General features: G+C 38.8%; 1 protein-coding gene across 1 annotated transcript in view; it reads right to left on the bottom strand.

Moving 5' to 3' along the window:
• ikbkb (inhibitor of nuclear factor kappa B kinase subunit beta) overlaps nt 1–23,153 on the bottom strand; it is a 26,099-nt gene extending 2,946 nt beyond the window's left edge. The window contains exons 1-19 of the mRNA XM_005738211.1: nt 22,986–23,153; nt 20,844–20,965; nt 16,252–16,346; nt 12,124–12,244; nt 10,048–10,117; nt 7,958–8,046; nt 6,506–6,595; nt 6,297–6,421; nt 5,568–5,675; nt 5,357–5,486; nt 4,941–5,135; nt 4,725–4,839; nt 4,456–4,579; nt 4,219–4,370; nt 2,703–2,764; nt 2,514–2,614; nt 2,360–2,409; nt 2,146–2,245; nt 563–710 (exon numbers count right to left, since the gene is read on the bottom strand). Of these exons, the coding sequence (XP_005738268.1) occupies nt 563–710; nt 2,146–2,245; nt 2,360–2,409; nt 2,514–2,614; nt 2,703–2,764; nt 4,219–4,370; nt 4,456–4,579; nt 4,725–4,839; nt 4,941–5,135; nt 5,357–5,486; nt 5,568–5,675; nt 6,297–6,421; nt 6,506–6,595; nt 7,958–8,046; nt 10,048–10,117; nt 12,124–12,244; nt 16,252–16,346; nt 20,844–20,948 (1,980 nt within the window). The 5' untranslated portion in view covers nt 20,949–20,965; nt 22,986–23,153. The remainder of the gene's footprint in view (nt 1–562; nt 711–2,145; nt 2,246–2,359; nt 2,410–2,513; nt 2,615–2,702; nt 2,765–4,218; nt 4,371–4,455; nt 4,580–4,724; nt 4,840–4,940; nt 5,136–5,356; nt 5,487–5,567; nt 5,676–6,296; nt 6,422–6,505; nt 6,596–7,957; nt 8,047–10,047; nt 10,118–12,123; nt 12,245–16,251; nt 16,347–20,843; nt 20,966–22,985) is intronic.
• Nucleotides 23,154–23,435: the final 282 nt, after the last annotated feature.

Raw genomic sequence — 23,435 nt, 5'->3', positions numbered from 1 at the left:
CTGTACAGCACTCGCTGTCTCAAGAGGGCACGCAGCATCCTACGGGACTGCACACACCCAGGACACCGGGTGTTTAAGCTGCTGCCGTCTGGCAGGAGGTTCAGGCTGCTGAGGTCCCGAACAAATAGACTCAAGGACAGCTTTTACAACAGGGCAATAGCCCTGATCAATGCAAATAGCTCACCTGACTGGCTACCTCGCTGGACTTTTTTAGGGGGGAGGTAACAATGTTTAAAACAATAACAATAATAATATTTATATTTATAACAAGGTGCAATAATAATTAATGTGCAATAATAACAGTGTGCAATACACATACACTTATTCTTCTTTTTTATACTAAGTTAATATACTGTGTTGTGTTGTTTGTTGCGTTGTGATGTGTCATATCGTGTTGTGTTGTGTTATATGAAGTGCCGACGTAGGACAGTTTTCCAATTTCATTGTACTACTGTACTATGTATGACTGTGCAATGACAATAAAGAGTTATCTTATCTTATCTTATCTTATGATCAGAATTGGAAGTGTCTTTGTGTTTGTGAACAGGTCATTTTTGCTCACACAGGCGACTTTGAGCAGGTTCCACAGCTCCCTCTGTCGTCTCTCCTGCAGACTCATCAGCACTTGTTCGCTTTCCGCCATTTTCTGGACCACGCCCTCCACCTTTGGCAGTAACTCCATCACACGCTGGCGGCACAGTGCAGTCTTACTGCATAACACATAAAAACAGAATTTGAAGGTGAAGCACCCGTGTAGCTAACGTGCTGACACATAACTGGAATATAGAGCATGCATGAAAATGACGAATATGTAGTGTATTTGTCTTTTTGCTTGATTAATACCCCAAATATTTATGTGTATCAGCTGTTCAGCACAGTAGGTGTCGCTGCTGAGTTCCTGTTGATTCTTTAATTACACGAGAGTTTGTATTCAAATTAAACTGAGAAGCTGCCACGCTTGGCACACATCCCCATTTATGTGCACAAGCAAAACAGCTTGAGTGTAATCAGTTTTTCCTCACATGAAACAGCTATTCTTCTGATTGGTTTATAAAAAGGTTTAAGGTTTGAAACCAGTTTTCATAAACTGTAAATTTTGATCACTTTGACATCAAAACACTGGTGGTGGTCAGAGGGCCCGGTGGCGCCAGTGTCCGGCAGCCTCGCCTCTGTCAGTGCGCCCCAGGGTGGCTGTGGCTACAATGTAGCTTGCCATCACCAGTGAGTGAATGTGTGTGTGAATGGGTGGATGACAGGTTGTGTAAAGCGCTTTGGGGTCCTTAGGGACTAGAAAAGCGCTATATAAATACAGGCCATTTACCATTTACCATTTTTCTCATTGAGCTGAGTTTGTGGAACATTTTAATTCTGCTAGAATTCTGGTCGTAGTGTTGGGCTTCATGGAAACATAGTGACTGCCATAGCACCAGAAGGCTTCACAGAACTGATTCATCATTAAACATTATTTCATCTGTACTTTTGCATGGGTCCAGTTTGACAGCCACCAATGGTTGGGATTATGTAAAGTAATGCAGAATATTTTTGGAAAAAATAGGAGTGGGAGATTGGTGCTTTGGCTGGAGTGATGTGGACACTGTATTGGTACGTCGTGGTGAAGTAAGAGCTAAGCGTGAAAGCAAAGCCTTTTCGATTTTCTGGTCAATCTACATCCCTACCCTCACCTAGGGTTGTCAGCTCGAGGTAACCGAAAGAACCAGATTGCGGATACAAGGGGTGGAAATGAGCTTTCTTTGAAGAGTGCCTGGCCTCTCCCTTAGGGATAGGGTGACGAGTTCGGCCATCTGGAAGGGGCTCAGACTAGAACCACCACTCCTCCACATCAGAAGGAGCCAGTTGTGGTGTTTCGGGCATCCGACAAGGATGCCTCCTTGGTGAGGTGTTCTGGGCATGTCCCACGAGGAGGGGAACCCAGGCCAAACCCACAGCACCCTGGAGAGATTATATTGCTCAGCTGGCTTGGGAATGCCTTTGTGTTTTCCCAGCCTGATGATGAGTATCCTTGAAAACTGATACCAACTTTGCTCTTCAACACCAAATAATGGATCTTGAGTTTAACAGCAAAAGTTTCCAAATGAAAGCTCACCAGTGCATATTGTTTAATGATTTAAAAATGTGTTTGACTACCTGAGGTGTGTGTAGAAATCTCTGAGCTTCTTCTCATAGAACTGCACAGCCTGAACCACTAGACGCACCACCTCCTGACTGTCTCCTGAACACCTCTGGTCTGTGGAAGGAAAAGGAAGAAAACTGAAACAATGTCAAAGGAGGTTTATTTTCACAAGGAGATGCTGCGACCGCTGTTAAATAAAAAGTGAACTGAAGCATGAATAGTCCAAACCTCTGGGCTTCTCTCTGAGTTTTCGGAACAGCTCCATGGCTTTTCCTTCACTGAGGAACAAAGAGGGGAGGAGAGCAGGATACAAGATCACAGAGAAGTCACTTTTGTTATTTTTATGTATTTCTTTTTACAATAAAGCTTGGTTCAAACTTACAGTGTATCCAAGGCTTCTCCACTCCTCCATGGCTGCCGCTGCACATCCACTATGTCTGGCTGCAGCTGCATCATTTCCTCCTCCAACTCACTCACCTTAACCTAGAAACAGCCACACGTTTCAGTCTTATTGAAACACACATAAATACTCTTTATGCACACATGCACAGAGAGAAAAAGTCAAATCTACCTGACCACAGCTGACAGCAGTTTGCTCCATCTCTCTCCACACACCCAGCAGTTTGTCTGATGCTAAAAAAATGTAAGAAGACATTAGTCATTAGTTAGTGGCAAACTGCATTGTTCTGGACAGACAAGTTTGGATAAATGTTTCCCCCTGAGGTAAAAGCCACAGACAACCAAATTAAGCCATAAATAACTGCAGACTATCTCACACCCGCTGTGACGCCAGAATACTGACATTTCCAGCCCTGAATACTCTGTACTACATTATTGCATGATTACTTAAGCATAGAGTACTCATGGGTCGGAGTATACCGATCCTTAAACTCAGCTTTCATTACAAGTGTAACGTGTCTGCATAATATCTCACTGATAATATCTCTTTGGAGACAGTGAGACATTTATAGACACCACTAAACTCCAGGTTCAATACAAGCAATGGATACGCACACTGAAGGGGACACATCCCCACAACATTCCAATATGATCATCGTGTTCCCAACAAAACCCTGAAATTACAAGTAAAAAAATTCTGCTGTGTTACAACAATTAACCACTGTTGTCCAAAATATTAATTTAATTCCTGTTAAAGTCAACTAACTGAAACTAAACTTCTGGATGTTGGCCTTAACAAACTAAGAACTGTGCTCTCATTAGTTGTTGACTGGTCAATTTTATCTTTCCATTCATTTTCTGCCGCTAAACCGGGTATCACTACCTGGGGACATTGAGTTGTTTCCAATCCAGCTGTGTCCCAGGACTTCTCCCAGACACGCCTGAAACACCTCACCCCCAACCGCCTTTCGATGTGGAGGAGTATTAGCTTTAATCTAAGCCCTTCTTGAATGACCGAGCTCCCTAAGGGCACGCCCTGTATGTATGAAGCTTATTTCCACTACCTGTATTCAACAGAAATTAACTGGATAACAAAACCTTTATGTGGATTGTAAAAACTTGTCACAAGTATAAGTGGACAATTTCGTGTTTTTGGAAAAAAAAACCTCCGAAGAGGTGCTAATCAGTCAAACAGCAGTAACGTCTAGTATCTTTAGCCTAACAGAGCATGGTGGTGCACCACCGTGGTTGTTTCTATCAGTGCAATGGCACAGTCTGCAGGCCTGCAGAAGACTGGGTGTACTCTGCCTTTTGTCCCATGACAGCTGGGATATGCTTATCCTGAATAGCTTAAGTGAAAGAACATGTAAGGATGATATATCTGACAATGTATGAATCCACGGTCTATTCTTACTATAAATTCACATTATCAGATACTTATATTTATTAGCTGTCTGAAAGTATCAATTATAAATAATTGTAAATAAATAAAAATATAATGTCAATGTTCTATTGACCAATACCAGTTATAGCATTTCTGCTAGTAATTATATTACATTCCTTATCTTAAATCTGACTGTTCATAAAGAGAGTTAAAAAAGAAGGTGCATCTTTAAGGATAGATTAATGCAGTCCTGGTAGTGGCAGTGTAAAGTGTACTATCTACCAACATAATATTGTAACAGTACCGATCCCTGTGGCTGTCTGCTCCTGGTATTTATCCATGTCTATGTGAAGGCTGGTGGTAAAAAAATCCAGTTTGGCAATGAGTCTCTGGTACATGGACACCATCTCATTCTTCTGTTTGGACAGTGAAGAGTTGTGTCTCAGCAGGCTCATGCTGAAAGAAAAAGGATAAGATGTTTTTTTTTAAATAAATAGAAGCATGTTTACGAGATTTGCATGTGCGCTGGTGTACATCTTACATGGCAGCTTTCTGCCCCTGCTGCAGTCTTTGCCAGTCTTCCTTGAGAGAGCGGATGGTGTGCCACGCTTGGCCACAAGTCCTCCTCAGAGGGCTGTAAGCCAGAACGTAGTTAGGGTCGGTTTCTAGGAAAAAAGAGAGGAAAAAAAGAGAGACAGAAGGATAGACTCACATATGAGTGTTTGTAAAATTGAAACAAAGTGAAAGCAACAGAAATGACACAATCACAATCATATCATAAGATAAAATAGGTTTTATCTTTGGACTTACGGACAAAGCGGATATTTTCAGGGAGAGTTCGGGGAGCAAACTGAGGTTCATAAACACAAGAGGAACGATCAAAGAGGAAAACCAGAGGAAAGTCTGTTCTTCTTCCATCTATCTCCTAAAGACAAACATTAACAAAAGCAACAAATCAATACATTTTCATAGTCACATGTAGAATATTCTGTGAAAGGAGTGTGTTTTTGTTTTGTTGGAAATTACTGCGTAATCTACGGCGCACTGTGTGGCCAACGCATGAGGCTCCAAGGCCAACCCCGCCTCGAGCAGCAGCTCCTGATTGGCTGCAGGGATGTTGCTGTCCTTTTCTATTCTTAGCTGCAGGTTGGCCACCGTCTCATCATCGGATACTGAATAAGTGAGAATCTTTGCAGACGACATGTTCAAGACATGAACCAGCTGAGGGAACAGAGGAGATCCAAAAGCATAAGACTAAACAAGTGAATGTTACATAAATTTATTATTAGTAGTATTATTTTTTTAAAGATTCACATCCTGTAAAATTTGAGAAAAAGTTTCCTTTAATTATAGCACTATTATGAGTCCCTGAGGTTATTTATGTAATGCAGGGACACTGTTGTATAAATCAGTCAAATAAATCAATTAATTTCTCTGTTAACCTTGATTTGCAATAAGAGCTCCAGCTGGGAGAAGCAGTCGCTGGGGGTAGCACTGGGGTCTTTGCCTCTCTCCTGAGGAGACCACTTTAACATCAGCTTCAGCCACCTCTCCATCTTCTCTAATAACAGACTGCCAAACAGTTATTGCATTAGACTGAGATACATGAGTTTAAATCCAGCACTTTCATGTGTCTGTCCTGTATGAACATACCTGTTGAGGTTGTTGGGCTGAGGGATGTGTTCGGAAAAGCGGACGTCCCCAGTGAGGTCCTCGTAGACAATAATAATATTGTCCAGCTTCTGCCTGAGTTTGTTGTGCCTAAAACATAAAAATCAATTGTATACAATTTAGTTTAATATTTTATTCTCTTAAAAGTGCAGTACTTTTTCTATTTTATCTTCACTTTGGTTGCAACTGGACACTAACACTTAGGTTTTCCAGCAATGGGAAGAGTATTTTTCCTCTCTATTTAGCAGACATCCCTAGAGTTTCATGTTATTCATTCATCGCAAGAGTGAGAAACAAGCCGCACTGGTATTGGCACAAGTGACATCCTGCAATTCTTGGACAACTGTTACTTATTTTTATATTCACTGTGTTAAAATCTTGTTACGGAAAAATAATATTTATCTGCAACAAAGCTTATCATTGCTTAACCCTAGATAACAACATTGTTTAAGTTATTAAGTTCGAGCATGGACCCAGACTGCCGAAATAAAGACTAAAAAGGAATGAAAGGCTGGTTCTGCAGGTTTGTTGTTTTAAAATTTCCTTCCATTGTTTCCAAGTTCTTTTTCTTTTGATTTGAGATTAATTGGTCATATTATATATATTAAGCTGAAATAGTGAACATTTTCTGGACGCTTTCTTATTTTAACTGATGCAAATATAGAACAAATGACAACTTCAGATATAGGAGCATTTCAAATGTGGCAATACCAGGGAACAGGTTGCCACGTTGGCAGGAAAGGCCGAAATCCTGCGATACACTCAAACACCAAAGTCCCAAAGCTCCAGTAGTCCACAGTGACCGTGTACCTCTGCCTTTCTATGAGCTCTGGAGCCTGAAAGAAGTGAAAGAAAAAGCATTAAGGTTCAGCTAATGTGATGAGGAGGGTGCTGTAACAGTTTTAGCTGTTAGTACTTACTAAGTACTGCAGGGTTCCCACAAATGATGTGCAAAGACTGCTCTGGTCCAACTCTTTAGCATAGCCGAGATCTATAATCTTGTGGATCAACTGAGATTAGGAGTGAGGGGAAAGAAGAAAAGTGTTATTAGTTAGAATCATTTGTTCTTAAAATTACAGACAGACGGCTACATACGTTTTATTCTTGAACTCTTGTAGAGTTCCTTTGTATGATTCACAGTTCAAAATAACACTTCTTTATCGTAAACAGATCATCCACTGTTTGAAACATTTAAGGCAAACCTTTTGTTCATTCACTGCTTCCTTAAAAACAGAAGGTTTAAACAGGATGTAGGTGGGTGGGCCTGACATGGTCCATAATAAAGGTATACCCTCTCTTTCATGTATTACAGAGCAAAATGGAGTGTTCAGATCACAGAGATTACTTTTACAGACACTGACTTCATAATTTCATTTGGCCATGTTTAACACCAGCGTCCACCAATGTAACAGTACATGTATGCCAAACAAAAGGGAAAAGCATGATAGCTCCACTCAAGGTTTAATGAAAGTTATTAAGCTTTTTTTTTTGCATCATTAGCACATTCATATGCAGCTGTCTGATAAGTGCTCAAATCCGAGAAATAGTCATGCAACCTTCACAGAACTGCAAATTAATGTTGATACTGTATATCTTTTGGGATCAACAATGTATAACATGATCGTTAGTGGTGATTTTCTTAGTATCCAACAGAGCTAGGGTTCCCGTTTCCCCTCATTTCTAGTATTATGAGCCAGCTGGCGTCATATTTAATACAAAGATATGAGTGCAGCATTAAACTCCTCATCTAACTCTGACAGAAAGAATATAAATATATTTCCCAAAATGCTGAAATGTTCCTTTAAATGCTGAGCGACTACATGAGTGAGAAAAATCAACAACTTGTACCTTAATAACTTCCAAGCCATAAACCAAGCCTGTATTCCAGTTTTCCAGTTTCTCTACCATGCATGAGGAAAACAAGTGTTCATGCAAATCTATAAACTTAACAGAATCCGAGCCAACTTAAATTTGGCTTGGATTCTATAAACAATAGTCTTTGCATAAACATGCATCTATAACATCTTTAATATGTCTGCCCTCAGTTATATAACATTCTTGACTTTCCTGTACCCTTTTGCAGAGGCGGAGGAGGATAACAAGCAATGATTTATTACATAATGGACAAAATAAAAGAGAGGCCCGTAGAGGAAGCTAAGCAGTAGGGCGATCCCAAAGGTTCCTTGTAACTCCAAGTTCAAGTTTAAAAATGGACTTTTCCACATTAAATATTCAGTACAAGGATAAATGCACATAACAGAGGCAAGTGTTTTGTACTAATTCAATACAAACCACATAGAGGCAAAAAGCCTCTTTAATGTGGTTTGGGTGTATTTATCCCACCAAAGGGCTTCACTGGGTCTTTAACTCACTCTCTTCTCTCCCTGCTGCAGCACAATGTTTTCTGGTTTCAGATCCCTGTGAATGATCCTCTTCTTATGGAGGTAGGTTAAAGCTGAAGCTGTGGGACAAAAAGCAACAACAGTCACAATTAAGTAAGAATGTAAAACTGTAGTTGCATGCATTACAGCTGATGGAAAAAAGCACAGCACGTGACGATATAGAGGAATGTTAGTAAGTTTATCAGAGGCTCATGGTTCACTTTTATATGTAAGAGTACAGTGCTGTATGGAAGACAGAACTATAATGAAAACTGAAAGGCTTTTAGTTGGTATTACGTCAATTAACATTATTATATTAAAGACATTAAAAGTGTATATTCATACTTGTGCATATGAAAAGTGATAACAGATAATTCCAATCACAAAACTGTGTTTCTCAGGTGCTGAGGTCCAAACTGTGTACATAAGGGAGCAGCCCAAAGTACCTTTATTTCCCCGAGGGGTTTCCACCGCGAATGAATCTCCTTATATGACCTGGTACAGATTCTTCCACTTCCTGACATGGTCCTCCCATTTATCTGGGCTTGGGACCAGCACTAGGAGTACACTAGCCTGTGACTGGGTTTGAGGCACATTATTTTTACGTAATGCAAACTTCCTAAAAGCTACTTTCCTCTTTAGTGGAAAAGTTCTAGTGAATTTCATTCCTACACACGCCCTACTGATATGCAGTTTTCTTCACTACGCAACAACCTCCAGGACTGAAAAGTGAAGCGAGGAGTAACGTTTGGTGAGGTTGGTTCCAAAAGCGACTTTATCTTCTTTCCCCTTGGTCTTACTTTTGTGGGTAACTTAGAGCTAGTGCCTTTTTGGGAGATTTTCATTGGAGTTATTGAACAAGTAAAATTGTATTCTCAGGTGTACAGCCCGTCCAAGAAGATTTGGTTAGTCAAATTCTAATAATTAATTAACCTCTAATTTGGCACCAAAAGAAGGCATGTGCAGCTGTGAATTTTAGATGTACAATTTATGCAGCTCTCTAAAAAACCTTGTTTTTCTACCAAACAAAGTCATATCTGGCACCAAAAACCACATGGCAGCCACCTAAAATGCTAAGCTTAAAAATCTGTAGCCTTGAAACCAATGGGTGGCATAATGGTGGCTCGGCTGTCTCTATTATATAGAGTCTGGGTTTCATATATAAACTTCAGAAAATGCCAGACAATAAGATCTGCTAATGTCATAACCTTCACGGCTGCAGTGCATGTGTGGAACATGCTGTGGATTTGATCTGAAATCTGTGACCCACACTGGGACACACTCATACTTTACTACAGCAAAGTGAGAAGTTAAACCACCAAAGATCAATAAAAACATTCTTTTTAATAAACCAATAAAATAGTTTAATAAACAATTTAATTAGGTAGTCTTGAAACACCTGATCAAGTCTTTAACATCAACTGTAAAAGATTAAAGCGTAACAGGCAGCGCAACTGAAACTCTAATATCACTTTTAATTGGGTGATTAACCTGCGGGTGTGTCAACAAAAAGAGGTGACTGAAGCGGAACATAAGTTTGGGGCATCTAAATGTTAGCGGCGTGAGTGAGTGCGACTTTGTGGGTGTGGATACACATGACTGGGTCACTGCTTTCGCTCATGAAACAGTTTAAAGTGGATCACTCATTATCAGGAAATGTCCACAAAGTGGTCACAGAAAAAGGAGTTTCTGCATGTCTGTGTCCACTTATGCGCACGTGTTTGAGTGAAATATGCACTCGAGATATCTTTAATCCATATTATTTGTTTCTTAGCTCAAAGTCGTTTATACAGAGACAAACACAGAGTGCATGTTGATGTTAGTATTCATGTATAATTAAACCAAAGAGCATGGGGGTCTGATTGTTGACGTAAGCCCTGCTATGAGTATGATCTCGGGCCACGGTGACTAAGAGGATGGCGGTTTATAGTCAGTGATGACATCACGATACTCACCAGCACCATTTCCTCCCTACTACAGAGAACAGATCACACTCCCAGCTAATCTATCAGTCTTTCACACTGACAATTTAAAAGGTTAGCGTAGTCATGATGGAGATGGCGGAGAAACCAAATACTTACAAATATCCCGTAACAGAATCAAAATGGACCCCTCCCTCATTCCACAGCAGTTTTCCAAAATGTTCAGATACTGCAGAGAGCACAAAAACAGACACTCGACACCTCAGTGACAAGAACCAGGGAGCAGAATGCAACGCAAGTTTACACAGGCAAGAGTTCATTACTCTGTTCTTTTTATGAATGTTTTCTTCTTTATCGTTCTATAAAAAACTACTTTCCATCCATTAAGTACATTATCTTTATAAGAGATCAGACATATAAGCACCAATCTTTTTCAAAAGGCTCTCAGGCCCTTTTGCAAACGTACAAATCACAATTTTGGTAGTAAAAGCAGATTTCTTTCTTTCTTTTAAACAAATCCTTTTACAGCACTTTGCTGCTGGTAACTTGTGTCAAGCCTGACAAAAAAGGATGGTGCAGTTTTGCGCTCCATCTGCTTAGTTTTCGACCATCTGGGATGCTTTGAAATTTTTATGACACTGCGGTTTGCAATGGTTGGCATTTTCCTCTTCTGCTGGCCTCGGGGTTAACACTCAGTTGTTTTCAAATTAAAAACTGCACCAGATTTATCCCACAGAATGAAGAGCAAACAGCTGAGTAACTGTTGGTCCAAATAAATCAGACTTAAAACAGAAAAAAAACAACCAAAATCATACATGTACAGTAATTGTTACATTTGCCATTTTAAATTTGTGCTACTAGCATTATTTCTAAACTTGATACATACATGTGACTCAAAAGATTTCAAAAGACAAGCATATATTTCCTCATATTAAGAATGAGAAAAAATATTACCAACCTAAGATAACCATTCACAGTTATTTAATTTTATTAAAATGTAGGTTTACGGGCTCAAATCCAGTGACCTAAACCACATCAAATCAAGTAATATGAAACAGAAAGTACAACCCATTTGAGTTCTATCTAAACAAAATATGTAAATACAACCTGAGATGAACAACACATAACATATTATACTAAGTCTTCATTTATTTAACAAACACTAAACTGAAGAACCAGTGTGTGGAAAACTAAGTACACCCCATGACTGAAATCACTGTTTTCTGTATGACTTTTTGGTCTCTTAGATTGTTGTGGAGGAAATCTGCCCTGCTTTCCTTAAAGATTTTGCTTTAGTACATTGAGGTTTTCAAACATTTGCTCTCTGCTCTCTGAAAGTTGCACCACTTCAATCAGGTTGAGATCTGGACTTTGACTGGGCCATTTGCAAACCTTGATTCTTTTCTTTTATAGCCACTCTGTTTTAGATTTGCTGCTATGCTTTGGATCATTTTTGTCAGAAAGGTGTCAGAAAGTTGGCTTCCCATTTGATTGTTGAATTATCTGGTATACAGAGGACTTCCTTGTAAACTTAGTGACTGCAAGTGCTCGGGTCCCACAGTAGCAAAACCAGCTAAAATGATCACCACTCTTGCTACATTCTCTTTACACATACAACTTCTACATTTCTACTAATAAATGACAGGATGTAATTCAGTAATGTGCAATAGTCTTGAGCCAACCCTCGTTCCTTGAAATTTTGCTTCCAAGGAATCAGACTTGTCCTCTTGGCTTTCGTAGTCTTTCACAGTTTCACTATGAACACTGGTAACTTTTTGATGCCTCATCAATCCAGCACTTGTACCTGACATCTTAACAGTGACCTATAATCCATTCAATGTCAGCCTGTGTTATGTCTACACATAGAAAACTTTGCCAATCAAAATGCATGCACTTATTACTAGCAGGTATTGCATAAACACGTATGTTGAAGCATAAATGTAGTCATACCAAATATTGACTTTCAGGCTTGTTAGAGTTGTAAAAACGTTTGTTTGTTTTATTTACCTTTTTTACTGCATTTCAGTGTATGTCTGTACATAACACTGGTGGCTCAGGCTTTTGCACAGTACTGTGTGAGATGTGTTGTTGTTCATCTGAACTTTAAGACCCGCTAAGGACCAGATGACTCAGATTATATCCTGACGTGTAAAACCTTAGGCCTGAAAGTGGCTGTACTTCCTTTTACACATGACTGTATATGCATATACACACGCAAACATAACTGGCTTTTACCTTTCTCAGATCTCCACCCTGACAGTACTCCATGGCCAGCAACGGCAGATCATTGGTGGCCACCAGTTTCTGCATTCCTTGAGGAACTTCTCGGGCAGCAACCACATTGACATGATCCAACCTAAGTGAGAAAAACTAATTAGAAGAACTGTACAATGTATTATAGCAATATAATTCATTATCATTCTAACCACAAGAAATCATCTTTTGCTAAAATGTTCCTGAAACCGATCTGATGACAAAAGAAAATGACAAATCAGTGAAGGGCAACTGATCTTCCCAAGGGGGTTTCATGAGAAATTGGGAGTGCTGTGGAGGTTGGCACCAATAAGGTAAACTCAATTCTGCTCATTATTAATGCTATCTCTTTAGATATTAGAATTAAGCTATAATAAAATGCTAAACTTTTAATCACTATTTAATCAACAATCTCAAAAACACTTGTGAAAAAAGTTTCAGCAAACATTGAAAGATTTAACTCTGTACTAAGTGCTATTTCCATTTTGCTTCCAGTTGAATTAATGGATTTGCAGTTTTTCATTTCTTTTTCCATGTTTGGTGACATAAATCTAGTGGTTTGGTTTTGGTTAAGTGCGTTAAAGTCGGGTTCAGTGTCTGAGTAAATGGCTTCAATTCTGCATTTGAGAGCTCCGGAACATCCTTCCCTTTCCTCATACGAAACTCTAATTTCTGCTTTCAGTTTTTCCCCCTGCACAACGCAAAAACACCTGGGTACATATTAGTCTTTATCTTGCATCCACTTCCAAAGCCTAACATTTTTCCCCATCAGACTTGGACAGCCATTGGCTGGGACCCATTTCAGCCCAGCCTATTCAAGCATGCAGTTAACTTCATGAATAAACTCCCTGTCTTGCGTCACTGCACCAATAATATCCAGTAAGAACCAAGCAAATATACAGAGATTAATCTTGAATTACGCTCCAATGTTTCAACTGACTGCACTGATTAATTTCCAGGTTCTTGGCAGCTATTTCTAAGGAAGTTACGCATTGTGATATCTAAAAAAAATACAATTTGTTGTTTCTGCATTTTTTTTTGCCTGGGAACTGCTCTTTTACCATATCCTGTCTTACATAGAAAACATTCGCCTCCACCTTTTTCCACATTAGACACAAAAATCTTCTCCACAGGCTGGGATTATGATTGCTTTTGATTGTAGACACAGTTCTGTGAGGACAACAAGTGCGCTTGGATCCTTGTAAACTGTAGTTCAGCATCTGTGTGGACAAGTCTCACAAACTTCTGCATGAAGTGCTGTGTTTAACCTATGATGAAAAAAATGTACCTCACTCAGACCCAGTTGGACCTTGCAAGTAGAACACACCACAACTCTTATATCACTTAATATATAACACAAAACATGATGCAATTGCTGATACATGAGTACTCTAAATTTCATATATGCAAACAATGCTTTTGTAATTTCATATAACTGACTGAGATAGATACTGTACTATTTACTCTTTGATTCTTTTCTATGTTTTTTGTATGAATTGCAGTGAAGACGCCTGGCATCAGAGTTACTCTACGCTACCATATGTTGTGCTGTTCTTCATTTAAACTTTATTAGAAAAATGTTTAAAACTTGGCTTGCATTAAAAATAACAAAACTGTTTATATCACACAATCTCTGGATCATTAAAAGTCTTACTTTTTGATCTGATTCAATTTCCTCCTTTGCCATTTCTGAAGCTTTGTGGTTTCATAATGTGTCACTGAAACAATGTGTTTCAGATTGCCTCTGACTCAAGTATTCATTACATATAAAAAGCAAAGGAGAGTGTAAAGATAACAGACTCCAACTGATATCAGACTGACCAAGAAAATGATGTACTGCATGTAATCCGTGTTGTAGGAACTTGAATAGCAGAAGACTGATAGCAATCACTGAAATAATAAATGACTGTTATTATGAGTCCTCACACGTATGCAAGTGTTCAGTTAAAGCAATAAATAATCAAAAAAAACGAAATACATTCAGCTGTATAGTTATATTTCTTTAATATAGGATGTTTTCTGCTTCTGGGAATACAAGGATTCATATGAAGTCCTTCAAGTTTCAATCCTTGGATCATTTCTGCTTTTAATTTATGTTACCATTAGGCCATCTATTTAACATCTTCAAAGGCATCTCCTATCATTGCTGTGCTGATGACACACAGCTATACTTTTCTGTCAAGGCTAACAATCTCAGCAGCCTCTCCTACCTCAGCTTTACTGTCACTAAAGACTGAGTGTCTTCAGCTGTGACAAAGCCGAGGTTCTTGTGTTCAGCTTCTCTTATGTGGTCAGTCATTATACTAGCCTCCTCACCAGCAATATCGAATAAGCATCTAAGAATCTTGGTATTATTTTTAACCAGCATCTCCAAGCTCATCCAGTCTTGTTTCTTTAAACTAAGAAACATCACAAAAAAGTACATGCTTTAATGTTCTCCCAACTCATTTACTGTCACTGACTCTTCACTTTTGTTAGGCTGCTAACAAAAACAAGCCAGTGGTCACATCACCTCTACTCTTACTTGTCTTCAATGGCTTCCAGCTGAAATTAGAAATAATTTTAAAATTGTATTAATAACATAAATCCACATGGCCAAGCTCCTGCACAGATAGCAGACATCCTGAGAATTTATTCCAGCAGACAACCTCTTCATTCTTCTAAGCTAGAGGGGTCCACACTTTTGAAGTTGTCGTACCAAAACTTTGTAACAGCCTGCGTCAGCCTGAATCAGCAGTTTGTTTTAAACAGCTGCTGAAGACTCATTTTATAGCTTAGCTTTTCTGTAATCTTTAATCCCTTACTTCTGGCTGTAGAGTGTGTATGACTGAATGTAAGAACGTACGTTTGACTGTGTGTCTGTCAGCTGGGGCAAGTGAACTTATGTTTAATGTATAGTTTTATCCAAACTGTAAGGCACAGTTTTTGGGGGTTATTTTTAAAGCTATACAAATAAAGCTATTATTATTACTATTATAACATATAAACTGGAAACTGTTGAATTTGAGAAAACGTTTAGAAAAAAAAATACACAATGAGAGAAAGAGTGGGATGAAGCCTGCATGAGATTTTGGAAATGTTTTTTTTCCTTGGTTTTAAAAAGACATTCTGCATTTGCAAAAGCAACAGAATACCAGATGTATAAACACATTATAACTCAAAAACAAAGTGATGTGTCTTTCAGTAGATGTTCGTGTGCAAATCTGTGTTAAGTAGCTGTAATAATATAATGGTAGGTTGCCATGTCCCCTACCCAGTGTTTTTTTCCCCAAGTTGAGCGTGGGAGCACGGAAGGGTTGCGGTTGTGACCGAGTCTGTCTGAAAACAACACGCTTGTTAAAGTAAGACAAGGGGGGGAGGTTTTATGCGTGTGTTTGCACTACCAAATGACAAAAAGCACATGCACTTCACATCTCAAAACATAATCAAACCCTGCATAAACTGGCATCCAGGGACCTGACACCAAAACCGAAGCCATTAACAGAATGGCTTCTGGTGTGGAAAGAGAATGACTGCCAAAGCAGAGCAAAATGAGGAGGTGGCACCTAGGACGTCAGAAATAACCAAAGTCACCAAAATAACTCACTTTCATGCTGTTCTAATTATCTAATGTGTGATTTTTACTATTTCAGGGCACAAAATTGGTTTTTATATTTTGAGAAACTTGTTAAACAGATGGGTACATAAAAGTCAAATGTCAAACTCATAAGCACCCAGTTTGTCATGGAATGTACCAAAGTGAGTCATGGCAACATGTCAGACTGAACCAGGCTAACATGCCAAAAACGGCCTTAAACCAACGCAGCAAACTGTTTCAGTTTGCACGGGAAAATCACCAATTTCTTAAAAACTGATGTGTCACAAACTGAGATGCATCACTGTGGAAAAAGAGACTTTTTCTTGAAGCTTCCTTGACAGTTTGCTGCTCATTCTGCACACAAGTGCAAGTCAGACTGGGACTTCCAAAAGCAATGGTGGGGAAAAAAAACTGTAGTTGCAAGGGAACAGGTGACTGACCACATTTTAAATGAGTTATAGTTTCTGTATAGGACTTGGATGGAGTCATAATACTGATAATCACTCAACATAATCTCAAATGCAGCTTCTGACCTTTTCATGATCTGGATCTCCAGACACCATCTCTCCTTGTTTCTGTCACTCAGCTCTTGCCGACATTGCTTTATAGCAATCTGCTCCTCTGTGTCCTGAAAACAGACAGACACAAAGTCAGACTTCCATCATTTCAGAGGACATTACACTGAAAAGCTGTTTTCACACTTGAACTTTAGACAATATCCAATAGAGGTTCTCAATTCATTTGAGATATTAAACAATCTCTGCAGTGCCTCAACATTCGCTAACCTGCCAGTAACCTTGCCAAAAGACAGTATTTCCCATAATAGCAATGAGGCTGACTCAGATAGTTTCCTGCTTTGTGCTGCAAGTCAGAGACAGCAACTGCAGACAATGTCTCAACCTGATTCTCCTGAAATGTTCAGAGTTCATATGTCGGGGACAAAAAGCTTAAGGAAAAGAAAAAAAAGAAAGGGCGGTTAGGACAGAAAAGAAGGAAAGAGAAAAGAGTAACAAAAGCAAAATAAAAAAATGATAAATACATCAGGATAATACATTAAACCTACAAAGTCTGAACCATTAAACCTGAAACTAAAGTCCAACTAGAGTGTTTATTGAACCTAACAAATTTAAAAAATAGATTTAATATCAAGTTGGATACATGAGTTTTAATTCATATAATTTATTTCCACTTGTATTATTTACTCCATCCAGCTTTTCTTGCAATTGATATAATAATATGATGCTGTTGGGATTAGATTTAAAAAATAAAAATCACAATAATGATGTAGGAGCCTCAAAAACTCATGTATCAAATATAATACACATGGCATTACAGAGTTAAAGTGGACATACAAATAAAAGACAGAAAAAAGCTTCATCTGAAGTGTGAATCATGCAAAGCTGCTCTAGTGGAAATGAGCGTAACGATCCTTTGTGCGATCTTCAATGTTAATTATATATTTTACCATGACTACTTTGTATTCAAGAAACAGAGTGGTCAGACATTCCTACTTTATGATAAACAGAAAAAAATGAGGGGAAATGGGGTAAAAGAATCACAAATTGGTCATAGGTATGGATGCCCACCGTCAGCTGGGCCTAGCCTGCCTGTGAGCCTGGTTGGATAACCAGTTAAACAATAGATGGATGGACTGGACTAAAACAATGGAAAAATACACAACTATCATTACACCTTTGCAAACCACAGAGCAGACACTATATTAAATCACTTCCCTAAAAATGATGAGAAACAACTTCTTCCTACCTGTTTCTCATGAAGGCGTTTCACTTCCCATATGAGCTATTATTAGCCAACAGTATTGTCGCCAATGCAGGAAGACATAACCTTTCCTGCAGAAGAAGTTGAATCATCACAACGGCAGTGCCACGAGAGTCCTCAATCATTCTCCTTCCTAAAGGTCAATTTGCAGTGGCACCGATGATTAGCACTGTGATTACAATGCTAAACTTCTTTTTTTGAATGCTTCACTGATTATTGTAAACAGCAATGGAAGTAAATCATACAAATACGTTTATGGAAGACACACGCACTGGCCCCTCTGTTAGATACTCCTGTTCAGCACCTTATTTATGCAAATATCCAGTAAGCCAATTACATGGCAGCACCCTAATGTATTTAGGCATGTAGACGTGGTCAAGGTGAACTTCTGAAGTTCAAATGGAGCATCAGAATGAGAAAGAAAGGCGATTTAAGTGACTTTGTCGTGACTTATTTGTCATGGGAAAGTCTGGGTATTTCAGGAAGTGCTGATCTACTTGAATTTTCCCACTTTCCAGAGAACAAGAACAAATATCCAGTGAGCAGCAGTTTTCTGGTCAAAATTCTTAGTTAATGTGATGTTGAGGAGACAGAACAGGGCTCTAGACTAACTTTTTGCCACGGTTTAACTGGTGTTTCAACCGCATTGCTTAACACAGCAGTTTTACATATGCACTTTTTTGGAGGGGGGGGGGGATTGCTGTCCATACAGACAATACTGATTTGTAAATGTTTAACTAACAATCTTGTGCTTGTGCTTAAAGTGCTTTGGCACTCTTTGGCAATATTGTAGACAATGTTAAACCTGCACTTTCAAACGTACACATGGACTACACGAATATCTGGACCACGACCAATCAGAGAGGGCCCGCCCCTGACTATTTTTGATTGGTTTAGACCACAATAGAGGCATAATGTGTGTCTGCTGTTGACCACACGGAGACTTTCAGAGTTGCGGAGTATTTCTTTTTCTTTTGTTAGTCGAACAGTTGGTCGCACCGGTGCGACCTAAGATTTTTTTTTAGTCGCACCATTGAAAAATTTGGCCGCATTTGCGACCATATTGGTTACACTCTAGAGCCCTACAGAAATAACTAGTCATCATAGACAAGATATGCAGAAGAGCATCTCTAAAAGCAGCACATCACAGCCTCCACATCACCTTTCAGATGAGACTGAATGGAACGTGGATCGTGGATGTGCAGCCAAAAAAATCTGCAGGAACTACATTATGCCATCATGTCAACACGGACTAAAAAGAGGAATGTTTCCGGCACCTTGTTGAATCTATGCCGCGAAGAGATAAAACATTTCGAAGGCAAAATTGGGTCCAAGCCAGAGCTAGCAAGGTGCAACTGATAAAGAGGCCAATGAGTGTATATTATTAAATACACATTTTGCAAAATACAGGTGCAGCTTCAGGAAAACAATTATAAAAGCCTGAATTACAGCCACCAACAGAGAATTGGACAGCTCTTTATTTAATGAATGAGAAGTGCTGAAATCTTTCATAATGAAACCACAACAGAAATGATTTTAACTCTCCTTTGTGGATTGTAGTCACATGAAAAACTGAAGGGGAAATGGGGTAAAAGAATCACAAATTGGCCATAGGTATGGATGCCCACTGTCAGCTGGTGCTAGCCTGCCTGTGAGCCTGGTTGGATAACCAGTTAAACAATAGATGGATGGACTGGACTAAAACAATGGAAAAATACACAACTATCATTACACCTTTGCAAACCACAGAGCAGACACTATATTAAATCACTTCCTGGCTCAAAGGCAGCTTTAAAAATGCAACGATATTAAATGTGAGTCATACAACAGCAGAGCTAAAGTACAATTTTAAAGATAGGAAAAGGAAGAGCCACTAATCGGGTGTTGTCATGTTCCCAGAGTGCCCTCTTGTTCAGTGATGTAACTTTCAAATGGTTTCATCCCGTGACTTAGAGTGACATCATTACAATAGACACTATTTCACATGGGCTGAGTGCACAAAGAAGAGCTTCCTGGAGTGAAGGTGAAATCCCAAATGCTCTTTTGTTCAGTTCAAAGACCTTCATTCTTTTCATCAGACCCATATTTTATAAATAACACTTTCTGAGCTTCCATTAGTCATAATCTTTCTCCAGGTTGTCCTTAGCACATGTCAGTCTGGCTTGAAGATGACAAATTGAGTTTTTCGCGGTCTGCAGCCTCACAGTCAATTCCTGTGCAGTGTTCTACTGATTATCTTCTTCCAGACGATAATTCCTGAGCTGGCGAAGTCATTCAGGAGTGTCTTCACAGTTGTTCTGGGGTCTTTGGAGACATCTCTCACTCAGTTTCTTTCCAGAATTGTTGAAACCTTATACTTCCAACCTCTGTCAGGCTTGTTCTGAACTGTTTGGTCTTGTTAAATTTTGGGAAAATACTTCTAACTCCAGTTATTTAAACTTGGGAACGCTGTGATAGCTTTGTGTATCTATCTCCTGCTTTGTGAGCATCACCAATTCTTATGATGATGACTGATTACGTTGGTTTTTGCCAGGATGCTTTCCAAAGTGACAGCTTAAACCCGTGCTGAAGTTTTGATACTGTGTGTAAATTGAACATTACAAAGTTAAAGCACCACAGTGCACAACGCTGGTTTGTGCTATGGCTTGCTAAAACATTTTTCAGGGTGGTAATAATGACCATAATAAATTCGTTTTTTTATGAAATAATAGTTCTTGTGTTCAAATAGAAATAAATTATGATTTCTAAAGAAAACTAGCAAGTTTAGAAAATCCCTTACTCTTTTAAAAACTAAAAAGCTTTGAATTTCATAGGGGACCTAATATTTCTATCCTCAAGAGTTCTGTAGTATCAAAATAATCCAGTGAGAGTTGTTTATACATTCTTTCACGCAATTCCACGAGTGTCATCTTAGTGAAATACAAACAGACATTAGCTAAAAGATGAGTTTAATTTGTACCCTACAGCTAATCCACCTCCATGGTCATTATACTGTTTACATGAGCTTTCGCTGTAGGAGGAACAAGGAAGCTTTGCCTCAGCAGGTTGAGGAAGTTTCCCTCATCTTAAATCTTTACTTAACACAAAGAGGGAAACACACAAGTGAACTTTCATTTCTGATTCCATTTTAAAATGACTATTTCCCTCTAAACAAAACCTTAACTTTGAAATTTGATCAGCAGTGGTAAGAGCCGATGGCTTCCCAGAAACTCCAGCAGGACATGTTTAATTATCTTGTCAGTGTAATAGTTTGTTATTCAAACATCCTCTTTCCTGTCTATTATGTCCTAAAGATATAAGATTCTCAAAGATGTAACAGTATGCTAGAAGTATGTGGAGTGAATACCTTGTTTTGCCATCTTGTGACATTTCCAAAGCCCCCGGTGCCAAGCCGCTCCTTCAGCTCCCAGGGCCCACAGCTCTGCGGCTGCTGCAGGGGGACTCGATTCATGACCTCCTCACCTACACCTAAAACAACAAAATAGTGGATCCGTCATGACCCATTACTAAGGCTAAAATGTTACGTTTGGCCTGAAAAATGTCATGGGAGTATGCATTTGTCTGAGCACGCAACCAGTACTCAAGCAAATAATTAACTGCTTCATCTCGAACAAATGCCTAAAAAAAAAGCCTTGTTTGAAGCTTCTCAGCTCTGAGACCTACAGTGTTTTCTGGTTTGTACAGGAACATGCAAAAGTCTTGAGTCAACCTTTTATATTTATACCTTTATACCTTTTAAAACTGATAATAGGTGCATTGTTTAACTGAAACATGCAAACACATATAGAGATACAAAATAACATAACAGTTTGTACGATTCTAACAAGCTTGAAAGTATCTCGACCGATGGCTTCCTATCTTGTGTTTTTCTACCCAGATCTGCCTTTCCAGCATTAGCAGTGTTTGGGAGTACTGAAAAAAATGAAGCCATAGACAATTAGATTCTTTCCAGATGGTACAGTGTGATGGATCGAAGTCTGACAGTACTTGTCTGTGTTCATAATTCCATTAAATGCAGCCCAGAACCATGACTGACTCTCCACCGTGTTTTATAGATGGCTGTAGACACTCTATATGACGACTGGAACCAGAATTTTCAGATCTGGTTCATCACTCCATTGGAGCTGTTGCCACTGACTTTCAGTTCAGTTCTTGTGTTGGCATACCTCAGCCTTTTCTCCCCATTTCCCTTCCTTAAGAATAGCCACACTTCCACTGAGACCATTTCTGATGAGGCTTCAGTGAACAGTAGATGGATCAACTGAAGGTCAGAATGCATCTCGCAGCTTCTGTGTCAGGTCTTTGCTGGAATATTACCCATTTCTAAAAACACGAGTTTTAGTCGTGCCACTTGATCTTTTGTCTTCCACTTGTCCAGTTTCCTCAAACACACTGCACACTATGCCAGAATATGCCAACCTTTTGACTGATATGTGTTTGGGAATCACTCAGTTGATGCAAAAACCTTATATAAACATTTTATCTCCATCATTTCTGCCCTTGTTTTTGTTTTGTTTTGTTTGTAAATTCATCTAAAGGAATGGGAACAAATGTGTTTTTGCAAAAGACCTTTAGCGTCTGAATATACTATTTTAAGCTAGTTCTTTGCTATGCTGTATGTAAACAAAACACTGGCTCATTTTTGGGTTAGGTGCCTTTTTGAATGATTCATAGGTCACTGTTAAGTGGCTTAACAAACCAAACATTCCCCTGAAAATGATCAGGTACAAGGACTAGACTAAAAATGAGAGAAAAAGCAGCGAATGTCCAAAGAGTAAGAGTAAAATGTCCGGGAGTAAAACATTAATTTGGTAAAATGAGTAACTTGCCTATTGGTCAGGGACAGTAAGAAAAGAAATGCTGTGTTTGTCCTGTAGGTGATCACATATGTATACAGAAACAGAAACAACAGTGTTGGTGGCTTCTAAACAGCAAAAAAGTAACAAAAAGCTGTATGAATTCCCATAAGCTAATTAACCTATTATAAAAAATGAAAAACAAAATCTCATTGGGAACTTGTTGTATTATCAGTATTGTTATAAATGTGACTGCAGGGGGTCTGATGGATGAAATAAAAGCTCTCCAAACTGTGAAACTACATAAACACTGAGTTTATGTTTTACAGCAGCTGCAATAAAACAGACAAAACGTACATACAAACATTCCTATAGGCGAGTCTAGCTTATTAAAAAAAAGCCCGCTACGTGTATATAAAGAAAACTAACTGTCATATAGTCGCAGACTATTAAGAGGCCCATTTAACACTACAGGGGCGCTACATGCTTGAAGGGTTTCGTTTTAAGCTTCATAGACTGACTTACAGTAAATATACCGCCAACCTTTTACTCATTATAAGAATATTATTCACCGACACACAAAAATTTACTTTCCTTTTGTACCTCTCTGTTCATATAAAATGAGCTGGAACTAGTCTTCGTGTTTTATTTTCAAGGAGAAAAGCGTCAACATTTCAACTCCTGAGTCCTACCTTAGACTCCACACGCAGCGTTCACGCGTTTTCACGCCTTTTTTGTGTTTGAACGGCAGGTTTACTGTGTGTATCCGAGCTTTCAATCAGTAAAACTTTAATAAAAACTACTGCAGCAAATTTTGGCGACACAACAAATCTCCAAACACTCAACTTCCTGATACTGATATTTCCTGTTAACCTGACGAAGAAACAGCCCCGCCCACTTGTAGGGAAAGTCCTCGGATTATGTCCTGCTGGTAGGTTTATGCACTTTTCAACCATACATTATGAGTTTGATCACCATTAAACGGACATTTTCTTTAATTCCCCCAAATTAAATTAAGAAACTCATAAGTGTAAACTCATAATTGTAGAAAGTCACTCAATTTAAAAACAAATACTACATTAATCCAAAAAAAACCTTATTACATTTTTAAAAAATTGATTATTTTAGTTTAAAAGTTAGTT

This window comes from Pundamilia nyererei, unplaced genomic scaffold (genome assembly GCF_000239375.1).
Source record: "Pundamilia nyererei isolate P.nyererei 1_Seehausen unplaced genomic scaffold, PunNye1.0 scaffold00082, whole genome shotgun sequence".
Taxonomy (NCBI): Eukaryota; Metazoa; Chordata; class Actinopteri; order Cichliformes; family Cichlidae; genus Pundamilia; species Pundamilia nyererei.
The sequence above is the reverse complement of the archived record's forward strand: the minus strand, read 5'-3'. Positions and strand labels throughout refer to the sequence as shown.